The sequence below is a fragment of the Homarus americanus genome, unplaced genomic scaffold (assembly GCF_018991925.1).
Source record: "Homarus americanus isolate GMGI-L3 unplaced genomic scaffold, GMGI_Hamer_2.0 scaffold58957, whole genome shotgun sequence".
NCBI classification, from domain to species: Eukaryota; Metazoa; Arthropoda; class Malacostraca; order Decapoda; family Nephropidae; genus Homarus; species Homarus americanus.
The window spans coordinates 57,853-76,868 of record NW_024740903.1 but is presented as its reverse complement, the minus strand read 5'-3'; the positions used below and the strand labels follow the sequence as shown (position 1 = coordinate 76,868).

General features: G+C 45.9%; 1 protein-coding gene across 4 annotated transcripts in view; it reads left to right on the top strand.

Annotated features, from left to right (window-relative positions):
* Positions 1 to 19,016, top strand: part of LOC121875556 (cyclic GMP-binding protein C-like) — a 176,546-nt gene that overhangs the window by 122,468 nt on the left and 35,062 nt on the right. For 2 of the 4 annotated variants that reach the window (XM_042380145.1, XM_042380146.1), the window contains exon 5: positions 11,210 to 11,367. In XM_042380145.1, coding sequence (XP_042236079.1) covers positions 11,210 to 11,367 — 158 coding nt within the window. Of the gene's footprint in view, positions 1 to 8,261; positions 10,199 to 11,209; positions 11,368 to 19,016 lie in introns of those variants that run through there. The other 2 variants (XM_042380147.1, XM_042380144.1) reach the window with 2 other exon arrangements.

Below are 19,016 nucleotides of genomic sequence, written 5' to 3'. Positions count from 1 at the left end.
ATTAACAACAATAACAACATTAACAACATTAACAACAATAACAACATTAACAACAATAACAACATTAACAACATTAACAACATTAACAACAATAACAACAATAACAACAATAACAACATTAACAACATTAACAACAATAACAACATTAACAACATTAACAACAATAACAACATTAGCAACAACAACAACAACAACACTACATTCCTCCATCATCAATAACAATTCATCAATAACGCCACCACCACCATTACCACTACCGTTACCACCACCACTACTACCAATAACAACAACAAGAATACCAAGGCCAATACCACCACCACCACCAGTGTTACCAGCTGGAGCCGACACCCCACCACAGATCAATAAGCTCTAACACTAGCAGTACCCCGTCATGAGCAACCAACCCCCTAAGCATGAGACCCCCAACATGAGGACCCCCCAACATGAGGACCCCCCCCCCTAAATACCTGGGGTTGGTAACAGACTTTTATGGACTATGAGAAAAGCCTCTATGCTATCTCTCCCCCTTCAGTCAATATTTACAAAAATAATCTTGGATTTTGTTTAAAGTTTTCTATAAAAATATATCGAGTTTTATTTTCTGTATTTTTAATTGAATTGTTTTTCTTACAAATTTACAAAATGTTTTCGGTGTTTGGCTTAAAATTTCCAAATAATTCTCACTTATTGGAAAGAATGAAATGAAAGTACGTGGAGGTATTTACACGTAATGGAGGTATTTACACGTCATGGAAATATTTACACATGGAGGTGTTTACACGTCATTGAGGTATTTAAACGTCATGGAAATATTTACGTCATTGAGGTATTTAAACGTCATGGAAATATTTACACGTCGTGAAAGTACTGAGACTGTTGGTGTATAGTGACTCTTCCTCCTCTTTTTCCTGCTACACCTTCTCTTCATCCTCCTCCTCCTCCTCCTCCTCCTCCTCCTCCTCCTTTTCCACCTCCTTTTCTTCCTCCTCCACCTCCTTTTCTTCCTCCTCCACTTCCTTCACCTCCTCAACCTCCTCTCCCTCCTCCACCTCCTCTCCCTCCTCTCCCTCCTCTCCCTCCTCCACCTCCTTCACCTCCTCAACCTCCTCTCCTCCTCCACCTCCTCTCCCTCCTCTCCCCTCCTCCACCTCCTCAACCTCCTCTCCTCCTCCTCAACCTCCTCTTCCTCCTCCCCTCCTCTTCCCCTCCTCTCAACCTTCTCCCTCCTCCTCCTCCTCCTCCTCTCCCTCCTCTCCCTCCTCCACCTGCTTCACCTCCTCAACCTCCTCTCCCTCCTCCACCTCCCCTTCACCTCAACCTCCTCTCCCTCCTCCACCTCCTTCACTTCCTCTTCCTCCCCCACCTCCTTTTCTCCCTCACTCTCTCACTCTTTCTTCCTCACTCTCTCACTCTCCTTCACCTCCTCAACCTCCTCTTCCTCCTCCACCTCCTTCACCTCCTCAACCTCCTCTACCTCCTCTCCCTCCTCTCCCTCCTCTCCCTCCTCTCCCTCCTCCACCTCCTTCACTTCCTCTTCCTCCTCCACCTCCTCTTTCTCCTTTCTTTCTTTTAATTTTCCTTCAATAACTCCATCGCTCCTCACTATCACCACACAACCACTATCACCACAATTACCATCAGTGAGAGGGAGGGATGGGAATGAGAGGGAGAGAGGGGAGTGAGAGGGGAGTGAGAGGAGTGAGGGGGGATAGAGGGAGTGAGGGGAAGAGAGAGGAGTGAGGGGAAGAGAGAGGAGTGAGGGAGAGAGGAGTGAGGGAGAGAGGAGTGAGGGAGTGAGAGGGGGAGTGGGGAGAGAGAGGGGAGTGTCCAGGTAGGAGAGCTATAGTCAGTCTGTTGTGTTGTGTGGCCGGGACAGGTGATAGTGGGAGACGCTCTCCCTCCTTCCCTCACTCTCTCACTCTTTCTTCCTCACTCTCTCACTCTCCTTCACTCCTCCACACTCCCTCACTCCCCCACTCACTCAGACTCTCCCCCACTCCTTCACTCCCTCACTCCCTTACTCACCCAGACTCTCCCTCACTCCTCTTCTCCACACTCCCTCACTCTCTCCCTCCCCCTCCCCCACACTTTCCCTCACTCCCCCACACTTTCCCTCACTCCCCCACACTTTTCCTCACTCCTCCACACACTCCCCACACGTTCCATCCTCCCCCCACACTTTCCATCACTCCCCACACTTTCTCCTCACTCCCCCACTTTTCCTACTCCCCCTCACACCTCCCTCCTCCCCCACACTTCCCTCCTCCTCCACCTCCCTCCCTTCCATCACTCCCCCATACTTTCCCCTCACTCCCCACACCCCCTCACCCCTCCCCCACACTTTCTCCCTCTCCTCACCTCCACACTCCCACACTTCCATCTCCCCACACTTTCCATCACTCCCCCATACTTTCCCTCACTCACCCCACCCCCACCCCCACTTCCCCTCCTCCCCACACTTTCCCTCACTCCCCACACTTTCCCCCTCACTCCCCCACACTTTCTCACTCCCCACTTTCCATCACTCCCCACACTTTCTCCTCATTCCCCCACACTTTCCCCTCCCCCCCACCTTTCCATCACTCCCCACACTTTTCCTCACTTTCCCTTTTCCCTCCCCCCACTTTCATCCTCTTTCCTCACTTCACACACTTTCCTCACCCACTTTCCATCACTCCCACACTTTTCCTCACTCCCCCACACTTTCCATCACTCCCCCACACTTTCCCTCACTCCCCTACACTTTCCCTCACTCTCCCCAAATTCCTCTTATATTGTCCTTATTACCTGAGCTGTTGTGCAAGTGGACAAAATAACATCATAATTAACTGAACACTGATGACACATGCTCAAAGAAGCGCAGCAGTTGTGAACAGATGTGCCATTTGTGTTTTATTCCAGATGTGAACATGTACTTTAGTCGCTGAACACAGTCTGAACAGTTGAAGTATTGAATTACTGTTCATAAACATAAAAATGAACATAAATGTTTACCGTAGTGAACATATGTGGCCCTCTCACGGAACACCTTAACATGTGGCCCTCTCACGGAACACCTTAACATGTGGCCCTCTCACGGAACACCTTAACATGTGGCCCTCTCACGGAACACCTTAACATGTGTCCCTCTCACGGAACACCTTAACATGTGACCCTCTCACGGAAAACCTTAACATGTGACCCTCTCACGGAACACCTTAACATGTGACCTTCTCACTGAACACCTTAACATGTGGCCCTCTCACGGAACACCTTAACATGTGGCCCTCTTACGGAACATTTAACATGTGACCCTCTCACTTAACATGTAGCCCTTTATTATTATTATTATTGCTGTTATTATTATTATTATTATTTACAATCGATTTGTCATTATTATTATTATCATCATTTATCATTATCATCATTTATCATTATCATCATTTATCATTATCATCATTTATCATTATCATTAATATCATTATTAGAACACTTTCCCACACCTCATTTTTGGATCTGACCATGACTTCGGAACACAGGATTCATGTGAGGGGATACGGATAGGGGCGTGGTCTAACAAGGTGAGCCAGCCAAACAATGTAGGGAGCCTAACAAGATCTTTATATCACTCCTGTGTTCTGGAAGTGTTTCAGACTGTGATGTTTTGTGACTGGTGAGTGGCTGTATGATGCAGTGATTGGTGAGTGGCTGTATGATGCAATGATTGGTGATTGACTATTATGCAATGATTGATGATTGATTGGCTTATATAGTTGACTGGTTAGTGACTCGTATACATCTGACACATGAAGAACTGACTGGTGATTACCTACCCTACACATCTAACTGTGGAATGACTGTAACACACACCTAACTTGTGACTACCTACACAACTAAACTAGGAAATGACTGTCATACTCAACTGACTGGTGAATACCCACCAAATACAGCTAACTGGTGAATACCCACCACATACAACTAACTGGGGAATGACTCGTATCCAACTAACTGTGGAATGACTGTAACGCACAACTAACTGGGCAATGACTGCCATACTCAACTGACTGGTGAATGCCTACCACACACAACTGGGGAATGACTGTCATATATAACTAACTAACTGGGGAATGACTGTCATATACAAATAACTGTGGAATGACTGTAACACACAACTAACTGGGGAATGACCGTTATACACAACTAACATGTATAGATGAATAGTGGATTATATGGTAAAATCATCATACAAATTCATATTGATTTAGCATAGACAGTGCAGGTATACAAACAAGTGGCAACCTGTGGTGTAATGGACAGAATGCTCGCCTCGCAAAAGATTGGTCATGGGTTCGATTCCTGAGCAGAGTGAAACAATGGGGAATTTTCTTTGCGCCATTTGCCTCTGTCTACCCAGCAGGAATTGGGAACCTGGATGTTAATCGGTTTGTTGATCGTGTTCCGGGGTAATGGTTAGCCACAGCAGTTGGCGATTTGTCCGGTCTTCTCGGACTACGTGACACTGGGTCATGCAGCTCGTTAACTTAGGGTGTGGTTGTTGTGTTGGCCACAGCTTTTACACCTTAAACAAATTCACTCCTAGGTGGCCCTTGGGCCGGCCAATCCTCGTACACGAGGAGCAGCCATTATTACTATACAAACAATGTACAAAGACAGTACAATAAGACAAGCAGTGTACAGAAACAATACAGGTATACAAACGGTGTACATAAACAATCCAGTTGTACAAACAATGTACATTGACAGTGCGGGTATACAAAAAAATAGCAAAGATTGTTTTAAATAGAAATACGGTAGTTGTTATTTCTGCAACACCTTGAGGGAGTATCAGTGAACTTAGTGATGGTCAGGGTGGGGTCTGTGCTGTCACGCCTCACACATTCAATCAACGGATCAATAGACTGCACTGTCGAAACACACCCAGTAGCTCTTGACATCGATCCTTGCTTACAAAATCGCCCACTTGTAGTTTGTCCTTGTTCATCACTTTAATTTCCTTTTGTGCCGATCATAATGCGTGTAGTTCTGAACGTTCGCTTTTCTGACACTAGTTCCGGGTTCCTCGGGGTTTTGTACCTGCGCCATTATTAATAATTTTTCAGTAACAACAATTAAGTTAATTTTATCTGCGGCAGTCTTCAAAACAGAATTATTAATAATGCCACACAAGAGACGTCATGGGTGGTGCATATGACCTCGCCCATAGCCGAGTCATATTCTTCAATGATACTAAAACAAAATATATCTTTAGTGACGTGTATCATGATACTGCATAGTTTATCACCAATTATCACATCATCATCATCATCATCATCATCATCATCATCATCATCATCATCATCATCATTGGCTAGCTTAGTGTGTACTTTACTACCATAGTGTGTTCTACTACATCATACAGCCTCCAACACTTCTGACCATCGTGCTTCAAATGTCTTCACTCTATCGCAAGGTGACGCATCGATGACTACAGGTGACCGTGACACAAGTCCTAACTCACACACTACTGGACCCAGGCGTGTAGTCTGATCTAAAGTGATTTCCTAAACAATCGTCCTTAACCTGAGCAAACTTAACCTAATCTACCCAACTTCATCCTAAACCTAAACCAACCTAACTTTACTTAGCATTCTAACCTACCTCACCATATCCTACCTCTAAACTAATTTACGTAGCTCTTAACCTACCCTACCCTACCGTACCGTAACGTACCCTACCCTACCCTACTGTACCCTTACCCTACCTTACTGTACCCTTACCCTACCTTACTGTACCCTTACCCTACCCTACTGTACCCTTACCCTACCCTACTGTACCCTTACCCTACCCTTACATACCCTTACCCTACCCTACTGTACCCTTACCCTACCCTACTGTACCCTTACCCTACCCTACTGTACCCTTACCCTACTATACCCTTACCCTACCCTACTGTACCCTTACCCTACCCTACTGTACCCTTACCCTACCCTACTGTACCCTTACCACTAAAGTTCGTGTGTCCATTTTTGGCCCCAATCCATGGCTGTGTGGCCCAATAACTACCCTAGTACCTAGTGCCTACAGGAGGCCAGACGGTGCCCTAGTTTTAAGTGTCTTATCAGGGGTATCGTACCCAATTAACAGAGGAGGTAGTGACGGTCTTATACCTTCACACTGTTGCTTGGTAGAGAGGATGACCTTTTGTGACGTACAGTAGGTGTTTGGGAGAGATATCTCAATTTAGAGTTTTGTTGAGTGTTACGTAACCTGCTGGGGAGGAGTGTTATTATGTTGTTGTTGTTGTTGTTGTTGTTGTTATTATTATTATTATTATTATTATTATTATTATTATTATTATTATTATTATATAAACACACATACACACGAGAGAGAGAGAGAGAGAGAGAGAGAGAGAGAGAGAGAGAGAGAGTCTAGGCAGGTAAGGTGTAGAGCGGTACTGTCACACCGCGACAGTACACCGCCACGCTGAGTAATATTTTAGTAGTGCCAGTCTGTGACACAGCTGCTGGACCGGCCTACACCAGCCCGGGAGAGTAGAGGGGGGAGGGAGAGAAGGAGGAGGGAGTGCTGAATAGAGAGAGGCAGTGGTCGTGGTGGAGGGAACATTAGCGAGGGTCATGCTTAAAGGAGAGAAAAGTGGTGGTGGTGGTGGTGGGGGAGGGTGGTGGTGAAGGTGGTGGTGGGGGACAGTGGTGAGGGAAGATGGTGATGGTGGTGGTGGGTGAAGGTGGTGGTGGGGGGACGGAAGGTGGTGGTGGTGAAGGGAGGGAAGGTGGTGGTGGTGGGGGAGGGGAAGATGGTGATGGGGAGTTTGGTGGTGAAGGTGGTGGTGGTGGGGGAGGGTGGTGGTGGTGGGGAGGGAAGATGGTGATGGTGGGGAGGGTGGTGGTGGTGGTGGTGGTGGGGGGGTGGTGGGGGGTGGTGGTGGGTGGTGGTGGTGGTGGGGGAGGGTGGTGGTGGTGGTGGTGGTGGGGAGGGTGGTGGTGGTGGTGGGGGGAGGGGGGAGGGTGGTGGGGTGGTGGTGGTGTGGGGGAGGAAGATGGTGATGGAGGGAAGGTGGTGGTGGAGGATGGTGGTGGGAAGGTGGTGGTGGTGAAGGGAGGAGGATGGTGATGGTGATGGGAGGGAAGATGGTGGTGGTGGGGGGGAGGTGGTGGTGGTGGGGAGGGTGGTGGTGAAGGTGGTGGGGAGGGAAGGTGGTGGGGAGGTGGTGGTGGTGGGGAGGGTGGTGGTGGTGTGGGGAGGGAAGATGGTGATGGGAGGGAAGGTGGTGGTGGAGGATGGTGGTGGTGAAGGTGGTGGTGGTGAAGGGGAGGGAGGATGGTGATGGTGATGGGAGGGAAGATGGTGATGGGAGGGAAGGTGGTGGTGGTGGGGAGGGTGGTGATGGTGAGGAGGGCGGTGGTGAAGGTGGTGATGAAGGAAGGAAAGGCAGTGATGAAGGAAGGAAAGACAGGGATGAAGGAAGGGAAGGCAGTGATGAAGGAAGGAAAGGCAGTGATGAAGGAAGGAAAGACAGGGATGAAGGAAGGGAAGGCAGTGATGAAGGAAGGAAAGGCAGTGATGAAGGGCCATCGTGGTGGGGGAGTCCTCACCTCACCTAAGTCACACTCAGAATCACATCACTTGTTCAGACACACCAGTTTAGGTTACCTTTGAGCAGAGAGAGAGAGAGAGAGAGCAGTGTAATAATAATAATAATAATAATAATAATAATAATAATAATAATAATAACAACCGGTTTATTAATAGAGTTGCAGCCGGTGGCTGAAAATATACAAACTTACATGTGATTTAGACATAATAATATACGTTCAATACATTTACAGGGCTGTACAGTACATAAATCAGGAGTTGTTTATTATTTTAACAATAGATGGGATGGTGCTATTCTTATATCTATCGGTGTGGGCTCTTATGGGCTGAATTTTGTTGTAGTGGCGGACTGCGCAAGGTGGGCGGGGGACTGCCGGTGGCAGTAGGTGGCGATGACGAGGATGGTGCAGTAGTCCACTGCCAAACCCTGCTAGTGCATGGTGGTTGAGGTCACTGAGGGATGGCATTTCCAGGGTGGAGAGAGCATTGTTGTAGCCGGAGTAGTCTGCGCCGAGCATGATTCTGTAGGCCCTTTTCTGTACCTTCTCTAGCTGACGTTGTTGGGTAGAGTTGAGAGAAGACGACCAGGCTGGTGACGCATATGTTAATTTGGGGAGAATAAAGGCGTTGTAGATGGTCCTCAGCTCTGGCGTGGGTTCTCCAAGTGACCTGAGTCGTCGTAGCATATAGAGTCGGTACGAGGCGTGTGTCTGTCTCTCCTGGCGTCCGTCTGTACAGGAACCTACGAATATTAACCTCAAACAAACATTTATGGAACTCTCTGAGATTTTATGGATGTAGACCAACAGACCTGGTGGTAATATTTTCTCTGTATTAAGGAGTTACTGGAGGTTTATCGTCAAGGGAGGGAGGGAGGAAGGGGGACGCATGGATCCTCGAGGCCAACTTAGTGACTAGTGTGTGTGTTTAACCGAGGCGTGTTCTCCAGCATTACAGGATACCGCAACTTACAACGTTATAGCTGCTACAGACCAACACAGGAAACCTTTACTGTAAAAGCCGAGAAAAAAGTGATAAAATAATTTGCTAAAACACAACAAAACCACCAAGTGGCGACACATAACACCGGCCATTTTGTGACGTCACGTGTGTACTATGGCTGTTTAGAAGAGACAAATATATTATTTATAGAAGACAATATAGAAGAGCCAGTCATATACTGTACAGGAGACTGTATATAGTGACGGCTATATCGTAAAGTTTTATTTGTTGTCAACTGACGTTATTTATCTCTAGTGAAGTGTGTACATTTGGGAAAGTGACGTTACGACTACCTGTGGCTTTCAGAAGGAAGTTATTTCTGCAACAGTGACCTTTATGTATCTACAACTGACGAAGGTTTACCTCTACATCTGACACCACGGCCGTTTATAGAAGTGGCGTCATAATCATCAGCCTGTCGTCTCATCTCGTGACGTCAGACCTGGTAACAGCTCAGCCCGGTGGTCTTCCCTGGTCTTTGTCCGTAAAGACCAGGAGAAGGTGAGCCAGCGACCAGCCCGAGTGCCTTACCTCTACTTGTAGAGCGTCCCGTGCCAAACGTAGACAGTTACTATTTTCTTTTGAATAAATACTGACTATATGTGTCAATCATATGGTAAGGCCTTTGATAACAGTTTCATTTGTGAGATTGTCTCTAATGAGTTTGAAATTTTGTGACCAAATTTGAGTTTTAGTAAGAAAGCGGAAATTGAACCACAAGTTGAGTATAAAAGTTCTACGGCGCCAACTGTGAAGATATTATATAGGAAACAGACAGACAGACAGACAACCAACACAAGAGGTGAAGCCTGTCTCCCCTCCTCGTTGGTAGTCAGTCACCTTGGGTACCATGTGGTCGACGGGTGGAGGAGCCTGGTAGCTGGAGGTGTGACGTGCACCGGATCTAAAGGTAGTGAATGAAGCTTAAGGCAAAGTTGAAATTTTTGCTTATATCTGGTGGTCTTCTGAACCGCGGCCACCAACACTACTACCCCAACACTACCACCACCATCACCACCACCACAGTGACGAACTCCACCACCTCGACCACCAAGATGTCCCGAGACTACCCATCAACCTGCAAGTCCATGATGGACCTGACTGGGCGCAGCGGCGACAGTGAGCAGCATCAGCGGCTACACAAAGCTCGTTCGGTGTGGGACGTTGGGGGGAAGCCTGCAGTACGGCGGAGACGAACCACTGAAACTTTCCGCCCGCCTGATCCTGTAGTGGAGCCCCGGGCGCGGCCTGTGTCCCTTCCAGTCACCTCCCCCGTGAGACCCAAGAGGGTCTCTGCCATCCAATGGGCTGAAGGTGTGGGCAGGGAGGAAACCGACAAAGAGACGAGAGGAAGCTTCCTCACTCCCTCCTCGGCAGGTCGACCTCACCGCTATTCCAGCAGCTCGGTCACCTCCACGCCCTCCACGCCCGCCATACTCTCCTCCTCCAGTGCCGGTGACGGGGTTGAGTCAGTAATGTTCAGAGGAGAAGGGAACCTGTTGGAGGCTCAGTCCATGATGTCACTGTCTCGACCATACAGGGTGAGCAACGGCTCAGACGACGAACCCAGAGGATTCCGTAAAAAGTCCGCCAGCGCCCTGTAAGTGTGGGACCTAAACACTAGTTTTTCTAAATACAATTTTTTCCAGGCGCTGGGAAGTTGAGCTGTTATTTTGCCGGTATGTATATATTTGATATAAGGTTATAACTGCCCCATAGCTTTGGCTACAGCACACACACACACACAGGTAAGTGTTCCAGGTGAGACTACAGAGTCATCTTCCTAAACTGTTTACCAAACCTGATTGAACACAGACCAATATATTTAGTGTGAAGACTTCGTTGCTTCACCCACGAGTCTTTATGTATGATATATAAAACAAATATCCTCTAAAATGAAGCGTCGAGGAGGAGTCAAGTATACTGTAACGTCCTGGTAACAGAGCACAGTATTTTACTGCCTTGTGACAGGTAAGGTGTTTTTCAATGAGGTTACTTAACCATTAAGGATGATGGGTTTTAACCCTTTCACAGCGGGAGGTTACCCTAAGCTGAATAAAATCGTCTGGCGGTAGCCAGAATAAAATGGCAAGTGCGTGACACGCGGTGAAAGGGTGAAGCTAACTCTAAGGATAATAGGTTAAGATAACTTTTTATGGTTTAAGATAACTTTAATAAGGATAAAGTATAATTCTCAAGGGGTTAAACCATTGTCTTCAAAGAGTAAAAGTTGTGTTTTAACTTGGCATGTATTTTTTGGTATCCAATCGTCCATACCAGGTAACAGTATAATGTGAAGTAATTGTTTACTAGAAACGTTTAAGATTTATTGAGAATGACATCTATCATAGGTGAAAATAGATTCTTAAGACAATATGATTTTACTGTATGGCAGCTCGTATCTCTCCAGTACTTTGTTGTGTTTTATTATTATTGTTGTTGTTATTATTATTATTCTTTTCTTACTGGTCATTCGCCTACATCTTGTGTCCTTCAATTTCTGATATCAACACAACGACCTGCCGAATCTCTCTCTCTCTCTCTCTCTCTCTCTCTCTCTCTCTCTCTCTCTCTCTCTCTCTTTAACACTCCTCTCCCTCCCTCTCTCCAGACATGCCCTGAAGAACCTGAGTCGCAGCACGCCGGCGATGTCCCCGTCAGCGTCGCCGCGACACAGTGACAGCGAGGGACCGCCGCGAGTATCCAAGGGTACCAAGAAGTTTATGAGACACTTCGCCGACGCCCCCGCCAGCGAGTGGGTCCTTAACTGTGAGTGTTGTGTTGTTCTGTGGCTGGTCGGACGTCATCAGTCATAATGGGTCTTTATGTAATTGAAATATGAAACTTTGCCTCTGTCTACCCAGCAGTAATTGGGAACCTGGATGTTAATCCATTTGCAGATCGTGTTCCAGGGTAATGGTTAGCCAGTGCAGTTGGCGAGTTGTACGGACTATTCCGTCATTGGGTCATGCAGCTCGTTAACCTAGGGTGTGGTTGTTTTGACGACAGCTTCTACACATTAAACAAATTGACGCCTAGGTGGCCCTAGGGCCGGCCATCCTCGTACGCGAGGGGCAACCATTATTATGAAACTTAACCTAGCCCATCCTAACCTATCCTACCCTAACTTATCCTACCCTAACCTATTCTACCTGTAACCTAACCTAACCTGTCCTAACCCATCCTATCCTAGCCTATCCTACCCTAACCTATTCTACCTGTAGCCTAATCTAACCCAACCCAGCCCAACCCACTCTTCACCCCACGGCCTCACCCTTCATTTCCCCCAATCCAAACCCTCACATCTCCCCTCTTTCTCTCCCCACGCCATCCATCTCCCCCCACGCCCTCAACCATCTCTCCCACGCCCACAACAGAGCAGCTACCCCCACTCCCATGTCTGTACGGCGCGGCTCGATAACGCTCATTCATGCCTGTATCCCCACCTACTAGCGTGACGTCACTCCCTGCCACCAGTAGTGACGATAGAGAGTTTTTCTACAGTGAAAGTGTGTGTGTGTGTGTGTGTGTGTGTGTAAATATTGAACCATTGACAGGCTATTAAACCATCGGTCCAAATATTTCTCGGAATGCTTCTGTGTCCGCCCGCACGCAAGCCTTTTCCTGTGTCCGTCAGCACGTGAGCCCTGTCCTGTGTCCGTCAGCACGTCTGGAGTGGACTGTGTGGTTTAGCTGTGGTGCTGTGGTAAAGCAGTAACTGCGTGCTTCCGTGTAGACCAGGGGTCACCAAACTTTTTTCACAGTGGGCCGGATAAATGAAAGAATGACGAGCGCGGGCCGCATAATCATTCTGTTCAATACTTGCAAGCCAGAACGAAAGCTCTGGTAACGTCAGAGTGTAGGCGGAGCTACCACGAGCCGGGGAAGGACTTGGGATCCGGCCCGCGGGCCGTAGTTTGGTGACCCCTGGTGTAGACTGTACATCACTGCTGTGTTAGATTGTGTGTATGTTAGCTTCTACTGTTCACTTGTGTTGATGTTGTGTCACTTGGTCGTTTGCTGCCGTGCTGTAGTGTTTTCTGCTGCTACTGTTTTTCCTGCTGTGTTGCTCTTCTGATGCTGTGTTGCTCTCCTGCTGTATTGCTCCCCTCGTGCTGTGTTGCTCTCCTGCTGTATTGCTCCCCTCGTGCTGTGTTGCTCTTGTATTGCATGTGTTGGTCTCGTGTTTATGCTGTGTTGGTCTCGTGTTCATAGTGCCTTTGTCTCGTGTTCATGCTGTGCTACTCTCGTATAGCTGCTGTGTTGTCAGGTGATGCTGCTGTGTTTGTTGTGCCACGTACGGTACAGTACATTCCACCAGTGTTATTCACAGCTGCAGTGATCGATACTCATTCATTAAAGGCTTGACTACAGGCAGTGACGAGAAAAATATGGTTGTGAATCATAAGACTACATAATGTTGCAGAAAGACTGACTACTTAATGCTACATAAAGACTACATAAAGTTACATAAAGGCTACATATTTTTACATAAAGACTACATAATGTTACATAAAGACTACATAATGTTACATAAAGACTACATAATGTTACATAAAGACTACATAATGTTACATAAAGACGACATAATGTTACATGAAGACCACATAATGTGACATAAAGACTACATAATGTTACATAAAGACTACATATTGCTACTTAAAGAGTTACATTGTCAGAGTAGTTAAGTGTTGCTGTGATGATTGACGTATTTGATCTATTCTGCCTGGTGGAGGTCACGGGGCCTAGCGTGTATAGGGAGAGAGGGGCTTGTTGAGGCCGAGTTCTCGTGTGTGTGTGTGTGTGTGTGTGTGTGTGTGTGTGTGTGCGTGCGCGTGCGTGCGTGCGTGCGTGCGTGCGTGCGTGCGTGTGCGCGTGCGTATTATACGCATTTTGACGCAGACTTTTGTTAGGCGTCACTTGATTACAATTATACAGGTAACGGATCCTGTTTGGTTGACTGGAAATTATTGTATTTTTATTATAACTTGTGCATTTCTGAAAATTTGAAGCAATATTAAGGGTAAGGTAATTAGTTACTATATAATGAATTTAGGAGAGTGAGATAGGCAGTTTTGTTATGATCTAATTTTTCACTTCTGCGTGTTTACAATGGGAAACCTGTTTCGTATATTAATTAAATCACACATCACTATTAAATATGTATCGTACAGTAAGTGTCAAAACAGACTCGTAAATCAAGACCATTCTAAATATTAAGTCAACTTTCAATATTCATATACTCGACCATTAAGATAATTTAACTGTCTTCTTTGTTAAATTGGAATGTTAATACACATTCGTAAACTAAGATAAAAAAAAAAACAGTACTGTTTGTGTCGTGCCTGGGGCGGGAATCAGACTCCGCAAGTGGCAACATAGAGAGCGTTCACTGCCCGGCGCCAGCCTTCTTGTTGGTGGTACAGTATCGTCAGGGTAACCGACCACAACAATGGCGTATAGCGGGGTGGTAGGTGGGGTGAGGGTGGGTGGTAGGTGAGATGGGAGAGGGTGGGCAGTGCCGGATTAACCATGAGGCACTTGAGGCACTGGCCTCAGGCCCCCCGACTCTAAGGGGCCCCCCAAATCCAAACATTCTCGAAGTTGAGGCGTATAAAACATGAACTTCGTTCAACGATGTCCTAGCAACGTCTCGATTTTCTGTCTCTTATAAACATTAAATGTGTTATTTTGCAGAAGCTTAATATTGATGAAATCATTGATAAATTTGGGTATATTTTGTTTTTGTTATTTATATATACCTTGAGGGTAGGGGGCCCCAAGTTGATCTGTGCCTCAGGCCCCTATTAAGCTTAATCCGGCCCTGAGGGTGGGTGGGTGGTAGGTGGGATGAAGGAGGGTGGGTATGTTGTGGGTAAGGCTCTGCATGTTCAGCCAAGTTGCACGCGATCCAATGGCGGATCACTTGGTCCACAACGGACGTATTTTCAGCTGGAGTTATATTTTGTACAAAGAAGTGTTCAAATTTGGCTCTACTTCTTGGCCGACTGACTGAGTGTTTGGTGCGTGACTGACGTGTCTTCGTGGTTGCATTGCGAAAATTCTCCCTCTCGTGTCTACCCTTATTCTCCCTCTCTCGTGTCTACCCTTATTCTCCCTCTCTCGTGTCTACCCTTATTCTCTCCCTCTCGTGTCTACCCTTATTCTCTCCCTCTCTCGTGTCTACCCTTATTCTCTCCCTCTCGTGTCTACCCATATTCTCCCTCTCTCGTGTCTACCCTTATTCTCTCCCTCTCTCGTGTCTACCCTTATTCTCCCTCTCTCGTGTCTACCCTTATTCTCCCTCTCTCGTGTCTACCCTTATTCTCTCCCTCTCATGTCTACCCTTATTCTCTCCCTCTCGTGTCTACCCTTATTCTCTCTCTCTCTCGTGTCTACCCTTATTCTCTCTCTCTCGTGTCTACCCTTATTCTCCCTCTCTCGTGTCTACCCTTATTCTCCCTCTCTCGTGTCTACCCTTATTCTCTCCCTCTCGTGTCTACCCTTATTCTCCCTCTCTCGTGTCTACCCTTATTCTCCCTCTCTCGTGTCTACCCTTATTCTCCCTCTCTCGTGTCTACCTTTCGTGTGAGAGAATGCCTTCAACAGAGAGGTCCGTGTCGATTAAAGTTCTCTCTCTCTCTCTCAAATGCACAAGTCGATTTCAGATACAGAAGTAAACATTTAATCTTTCATGAGACTTTTAAGCGTTGTGGGAATATCCTGATGACAGAATAGCGTAGTCCTGTGAATTATTGAACAGTTATCTGTGTGTGTGTGTGTAAATACATCGCGTGCCCTTGTGTTCACGTATGTCTGTATTATCATTTATGTTATTTTTCCTCTGAAGATTAAAAATACGTTAGGTATATATTTATTGAAGGTCACTGGGGCTTACTTGCTATGGCGATCTGTGGTGTAATGGTCAGCATGCTCGCCTCGCAAGCGAACGTATCCGGGTTCGATCCCCTGGCAGGGTGAAACTATGGGGAAGTTTCTTTATGCTATTTGCCTGTCTGCCCAGCAGTAATTGGGCACCTGGATATTAATCGATTTGCAGATCGTATTCCGGGGTAATGGTTAGCCAGTGCAGTTGGCGAGTTGTCCGGTCTTCTTGGACTATTCCTTGACACCGGGTCATGTAACTTAGCTCTTTATCTTAGGGTATGGTTGCTGTGTTGCCGACAGCTTATACACCTTAAACAAACTCACGCCTAGGTGGCCCTAGGGCCGGCCATCTTCGATTTCGAGGGGCTTCCATTAATATGTGTGTGTGTGTGTAATGATGACTCGTGTGAGTGTCGATATATATAGAGGGTTGTGAAAGATGTCAGTGATAGGGAGGGTGTTGACCGGCTTACGGGAGACTTAAAGGCTGATGAAGGATAACCAATTGACTGGTACATGACATTTGCTTTTTACTACTTGTTGAGAGAGAGAAAGAGGTGTAGGGAGAGAAGGGGGTGTAGGGAGAGAGAATGGGGTGTAGGGAGAGAGAACGAGGTGTAGGGAGAGACAAAGGGGTGTAGGGAGAGAGAATGAGGTGTAGGGAGAGAGAATGGGGTGTAGGGAGAGACAAAGGGGTGTAGGGAGAGAGAATGGGGTGTAGGGAGAGAGAATGAGGTGTAGGGAGAGAGAATGGGGTGTAGGGAGAGAGAAAGGTGTGAAGGTGTAGGAGAGAGAAGGAGAGAGAACGAGGTGTAGGGAGAGAGAACGAGGTGTAGAGAGAGAGAACGAGGTGTAGAAAGAGAGAATGAAAGAGAGAATGAGGTGTAGGGAGAGGGTAGGGAGAGACAACGAGGTGTAGGAGAGACAAAGGGGTAGGGAGAGAGAATGAGGTGTAGGAGAGAGAACGAGGTGGGAGAGACAAAGGGGTGTAGGGAGAGAGAATGAGGTGTAGGGAGAGACAAAGGGGTGTAGGGAGAGAGAATGAGGTGTAGGGAGAGAGAATGAGGTGTAGGGAGAGACAATGAGGTGTAGGGAGAGACAAAGGGGTGTAGGGAGAGAGAATGGGGTGTAGGGAGAGAGAACGAGGTGTAGGGAGAGACAAAGGGGTGTAGGGAGAGACAAAGGGGTGTAGGGAGAGAGAATGAGGTGTAGGGAGAGACAAAGGGGTGTAGGGAGAGAGAGAATGGGGTGTAGGAAGACAAAGTTTGTATAGAAGCTTTTTATCTACTCGTGTACGGGATTCCCTCTGCCAAATAAAATATCCAAAGTGGCGTCCCAGTAGTGAAGAGTTTAAGTGATCTTATAATGGAAAAGAAAATTTAATTTACTGGAACCCTGTGTGTATGGTGGGGTTCAGCTGTAGGGTGTTGCATCAGAGGAAGCTGCCGTCTCCCTCCCGCTGCCCCTCTCATGTCAGCTGCAGAGTGTTGCGCTAGAGGGAGCTGTCTTCTCCATCCAGCTCTCTGGTTATCAGCTGCTCCTCTTATGTCAGCTGATAACCAACTGTTTACGATCTCTTATCTGATGGTGATAAGTCCATGGTGTGTTGCCACCTCCCAACAATCTAAGGTGTATAGTCCTGTGTCTCGTCTAGTGATGTACTGTTTAAACACCCGTGTAGGTTGTAAGGCACTACTGACACATGAAAGATAGTGTGATTATTAACTTGTTTGTCCATTGCTCTATTAGGGGAGTGAAGGGTAGCTGATGATGGCGACTCACGTGAAGGTTTACCTATGGTTGTTTTCAGGGGTCAGGTCTCCCCCCTCTCTCTCTCTCTCTCTCTCTCTCTCTCTCTCTCTCTCTCTCTCTCTCTCTCTCTCTCTCTCTCTCTCTCTCTCTCTGACACTGACGGGAGAATAATAGGTTTTGCGTAATTTACAGAGATAAGAATAATAGCCAATGTGTGGCTCTCGGACACATCAAGATCTGTGTCCGAGTGGTATTTTTTATATGTATTTTTATGTAATTTACTCCTTCTCATACCCTCCTCCTCTTCTCTTAGCCACTTCTTTCTTTTCTGCCACTTCTTCCTTCTTTATTCTTTCCTCTTCTTCCTTCTTCGTTTTTCTTCCTTCTTTTTTCCTTCTTTCTCTTCTTCCTTTTTCTTCATAGTAACACCGGACAAAGATGAAGACCATTGGTACACTAACCTGCACCAGGTACCTACTATCTACCCTGGACCCGTGGATAAGTCGCTGTACCGAATATAATATTGTTGGGACCATTCATAAATCTGTGCATCTATTAAAAAAAAATCGGTCTATCCTATATTTACAGTGAAATCTCCATATAACGGACTTCTCTCTGGAGATAATTCGTTAGATGGAGGGTTTCACATCTAACAGACCCTCAATAAAATGGACTTTCATCTCTGTATAGTTCATTAGTTGGAGGTTTTACATTTAACGGACCCTCGATAAAAAGGATTTTCCACTTCATATAGTCTGTTAAATAGAAGTTTCACTGTACTTATATTGTATTTAAAAATTTTCGTCCACACTTTTTTAATTCTATTTTCACTTTTTAACTGCAAATTTCCACTTTTAACACTTAACTGCCTTAGTATAGTATTGATGATAAGTAATGTCTACCTTAGATTCAATTCGAAGTTCAGTTGGGTTTCTGAGTTACCTTGGGGTTATACCATCACTTATAGTCTCTCTCTGTCTATATGTTAGTCAGAGAACACGGTTATCAGGGGGTGTTATTGGAGAGGGGTGAGGAGTAGAGGTGGGAGTAGGGTTGGCAGGAGGAAAAGGGGGTGGTGGAGAGGGGGAATGACACGGTCACCACCCAGCTGCCACACAACACACACAACACAGAACACACACACAACACAGAACACAGAACACAACACATGAAAAGAACCTGATGAACGACTAGTAAGTTACATCACTGAAGAAGACGACCTGAAGAATAACTACAAATATTACCAACTATTTTTGTTACCATTACATAACTTGTAATTAAGAGAGAGATATGATGTGATGGAGGGAGATAACATCGTCACACTCGTCCTGTATATAGAACAAGGTGATAATTGGATGTTATCTGAACCATTCCGAGAAAGTTGCTGATGAAAAGAGCTCTTAGAGGCACGATAGTTAAGGAGAAGTTATGTAGTCTTAACACGTTAGTTCTGTCTTATGTTTTGTTAGTGTTATTATTATTATTATTATTATTATTATTATTATTATTATTGTTGTTATTATTATTATTATTATTATTGTTATTGATGATGTTATTTTTGATATTATTGTTGTTATTATTATTGTTGTTCTTATTGTTGTTATTATTAGTGTATTTATTATTATTATTAGTAGTAGTAGTATTATTGTTGCTATTATTATTGTTGTTGTTATTAATGTTGTTGTTGGAAACTAAGAATTCAGAAACATGGCTCTGAATCGTAACTGTACTTTGAATTTACAGTTGTATATGGAATCAACAATAGTAAATAATAATAA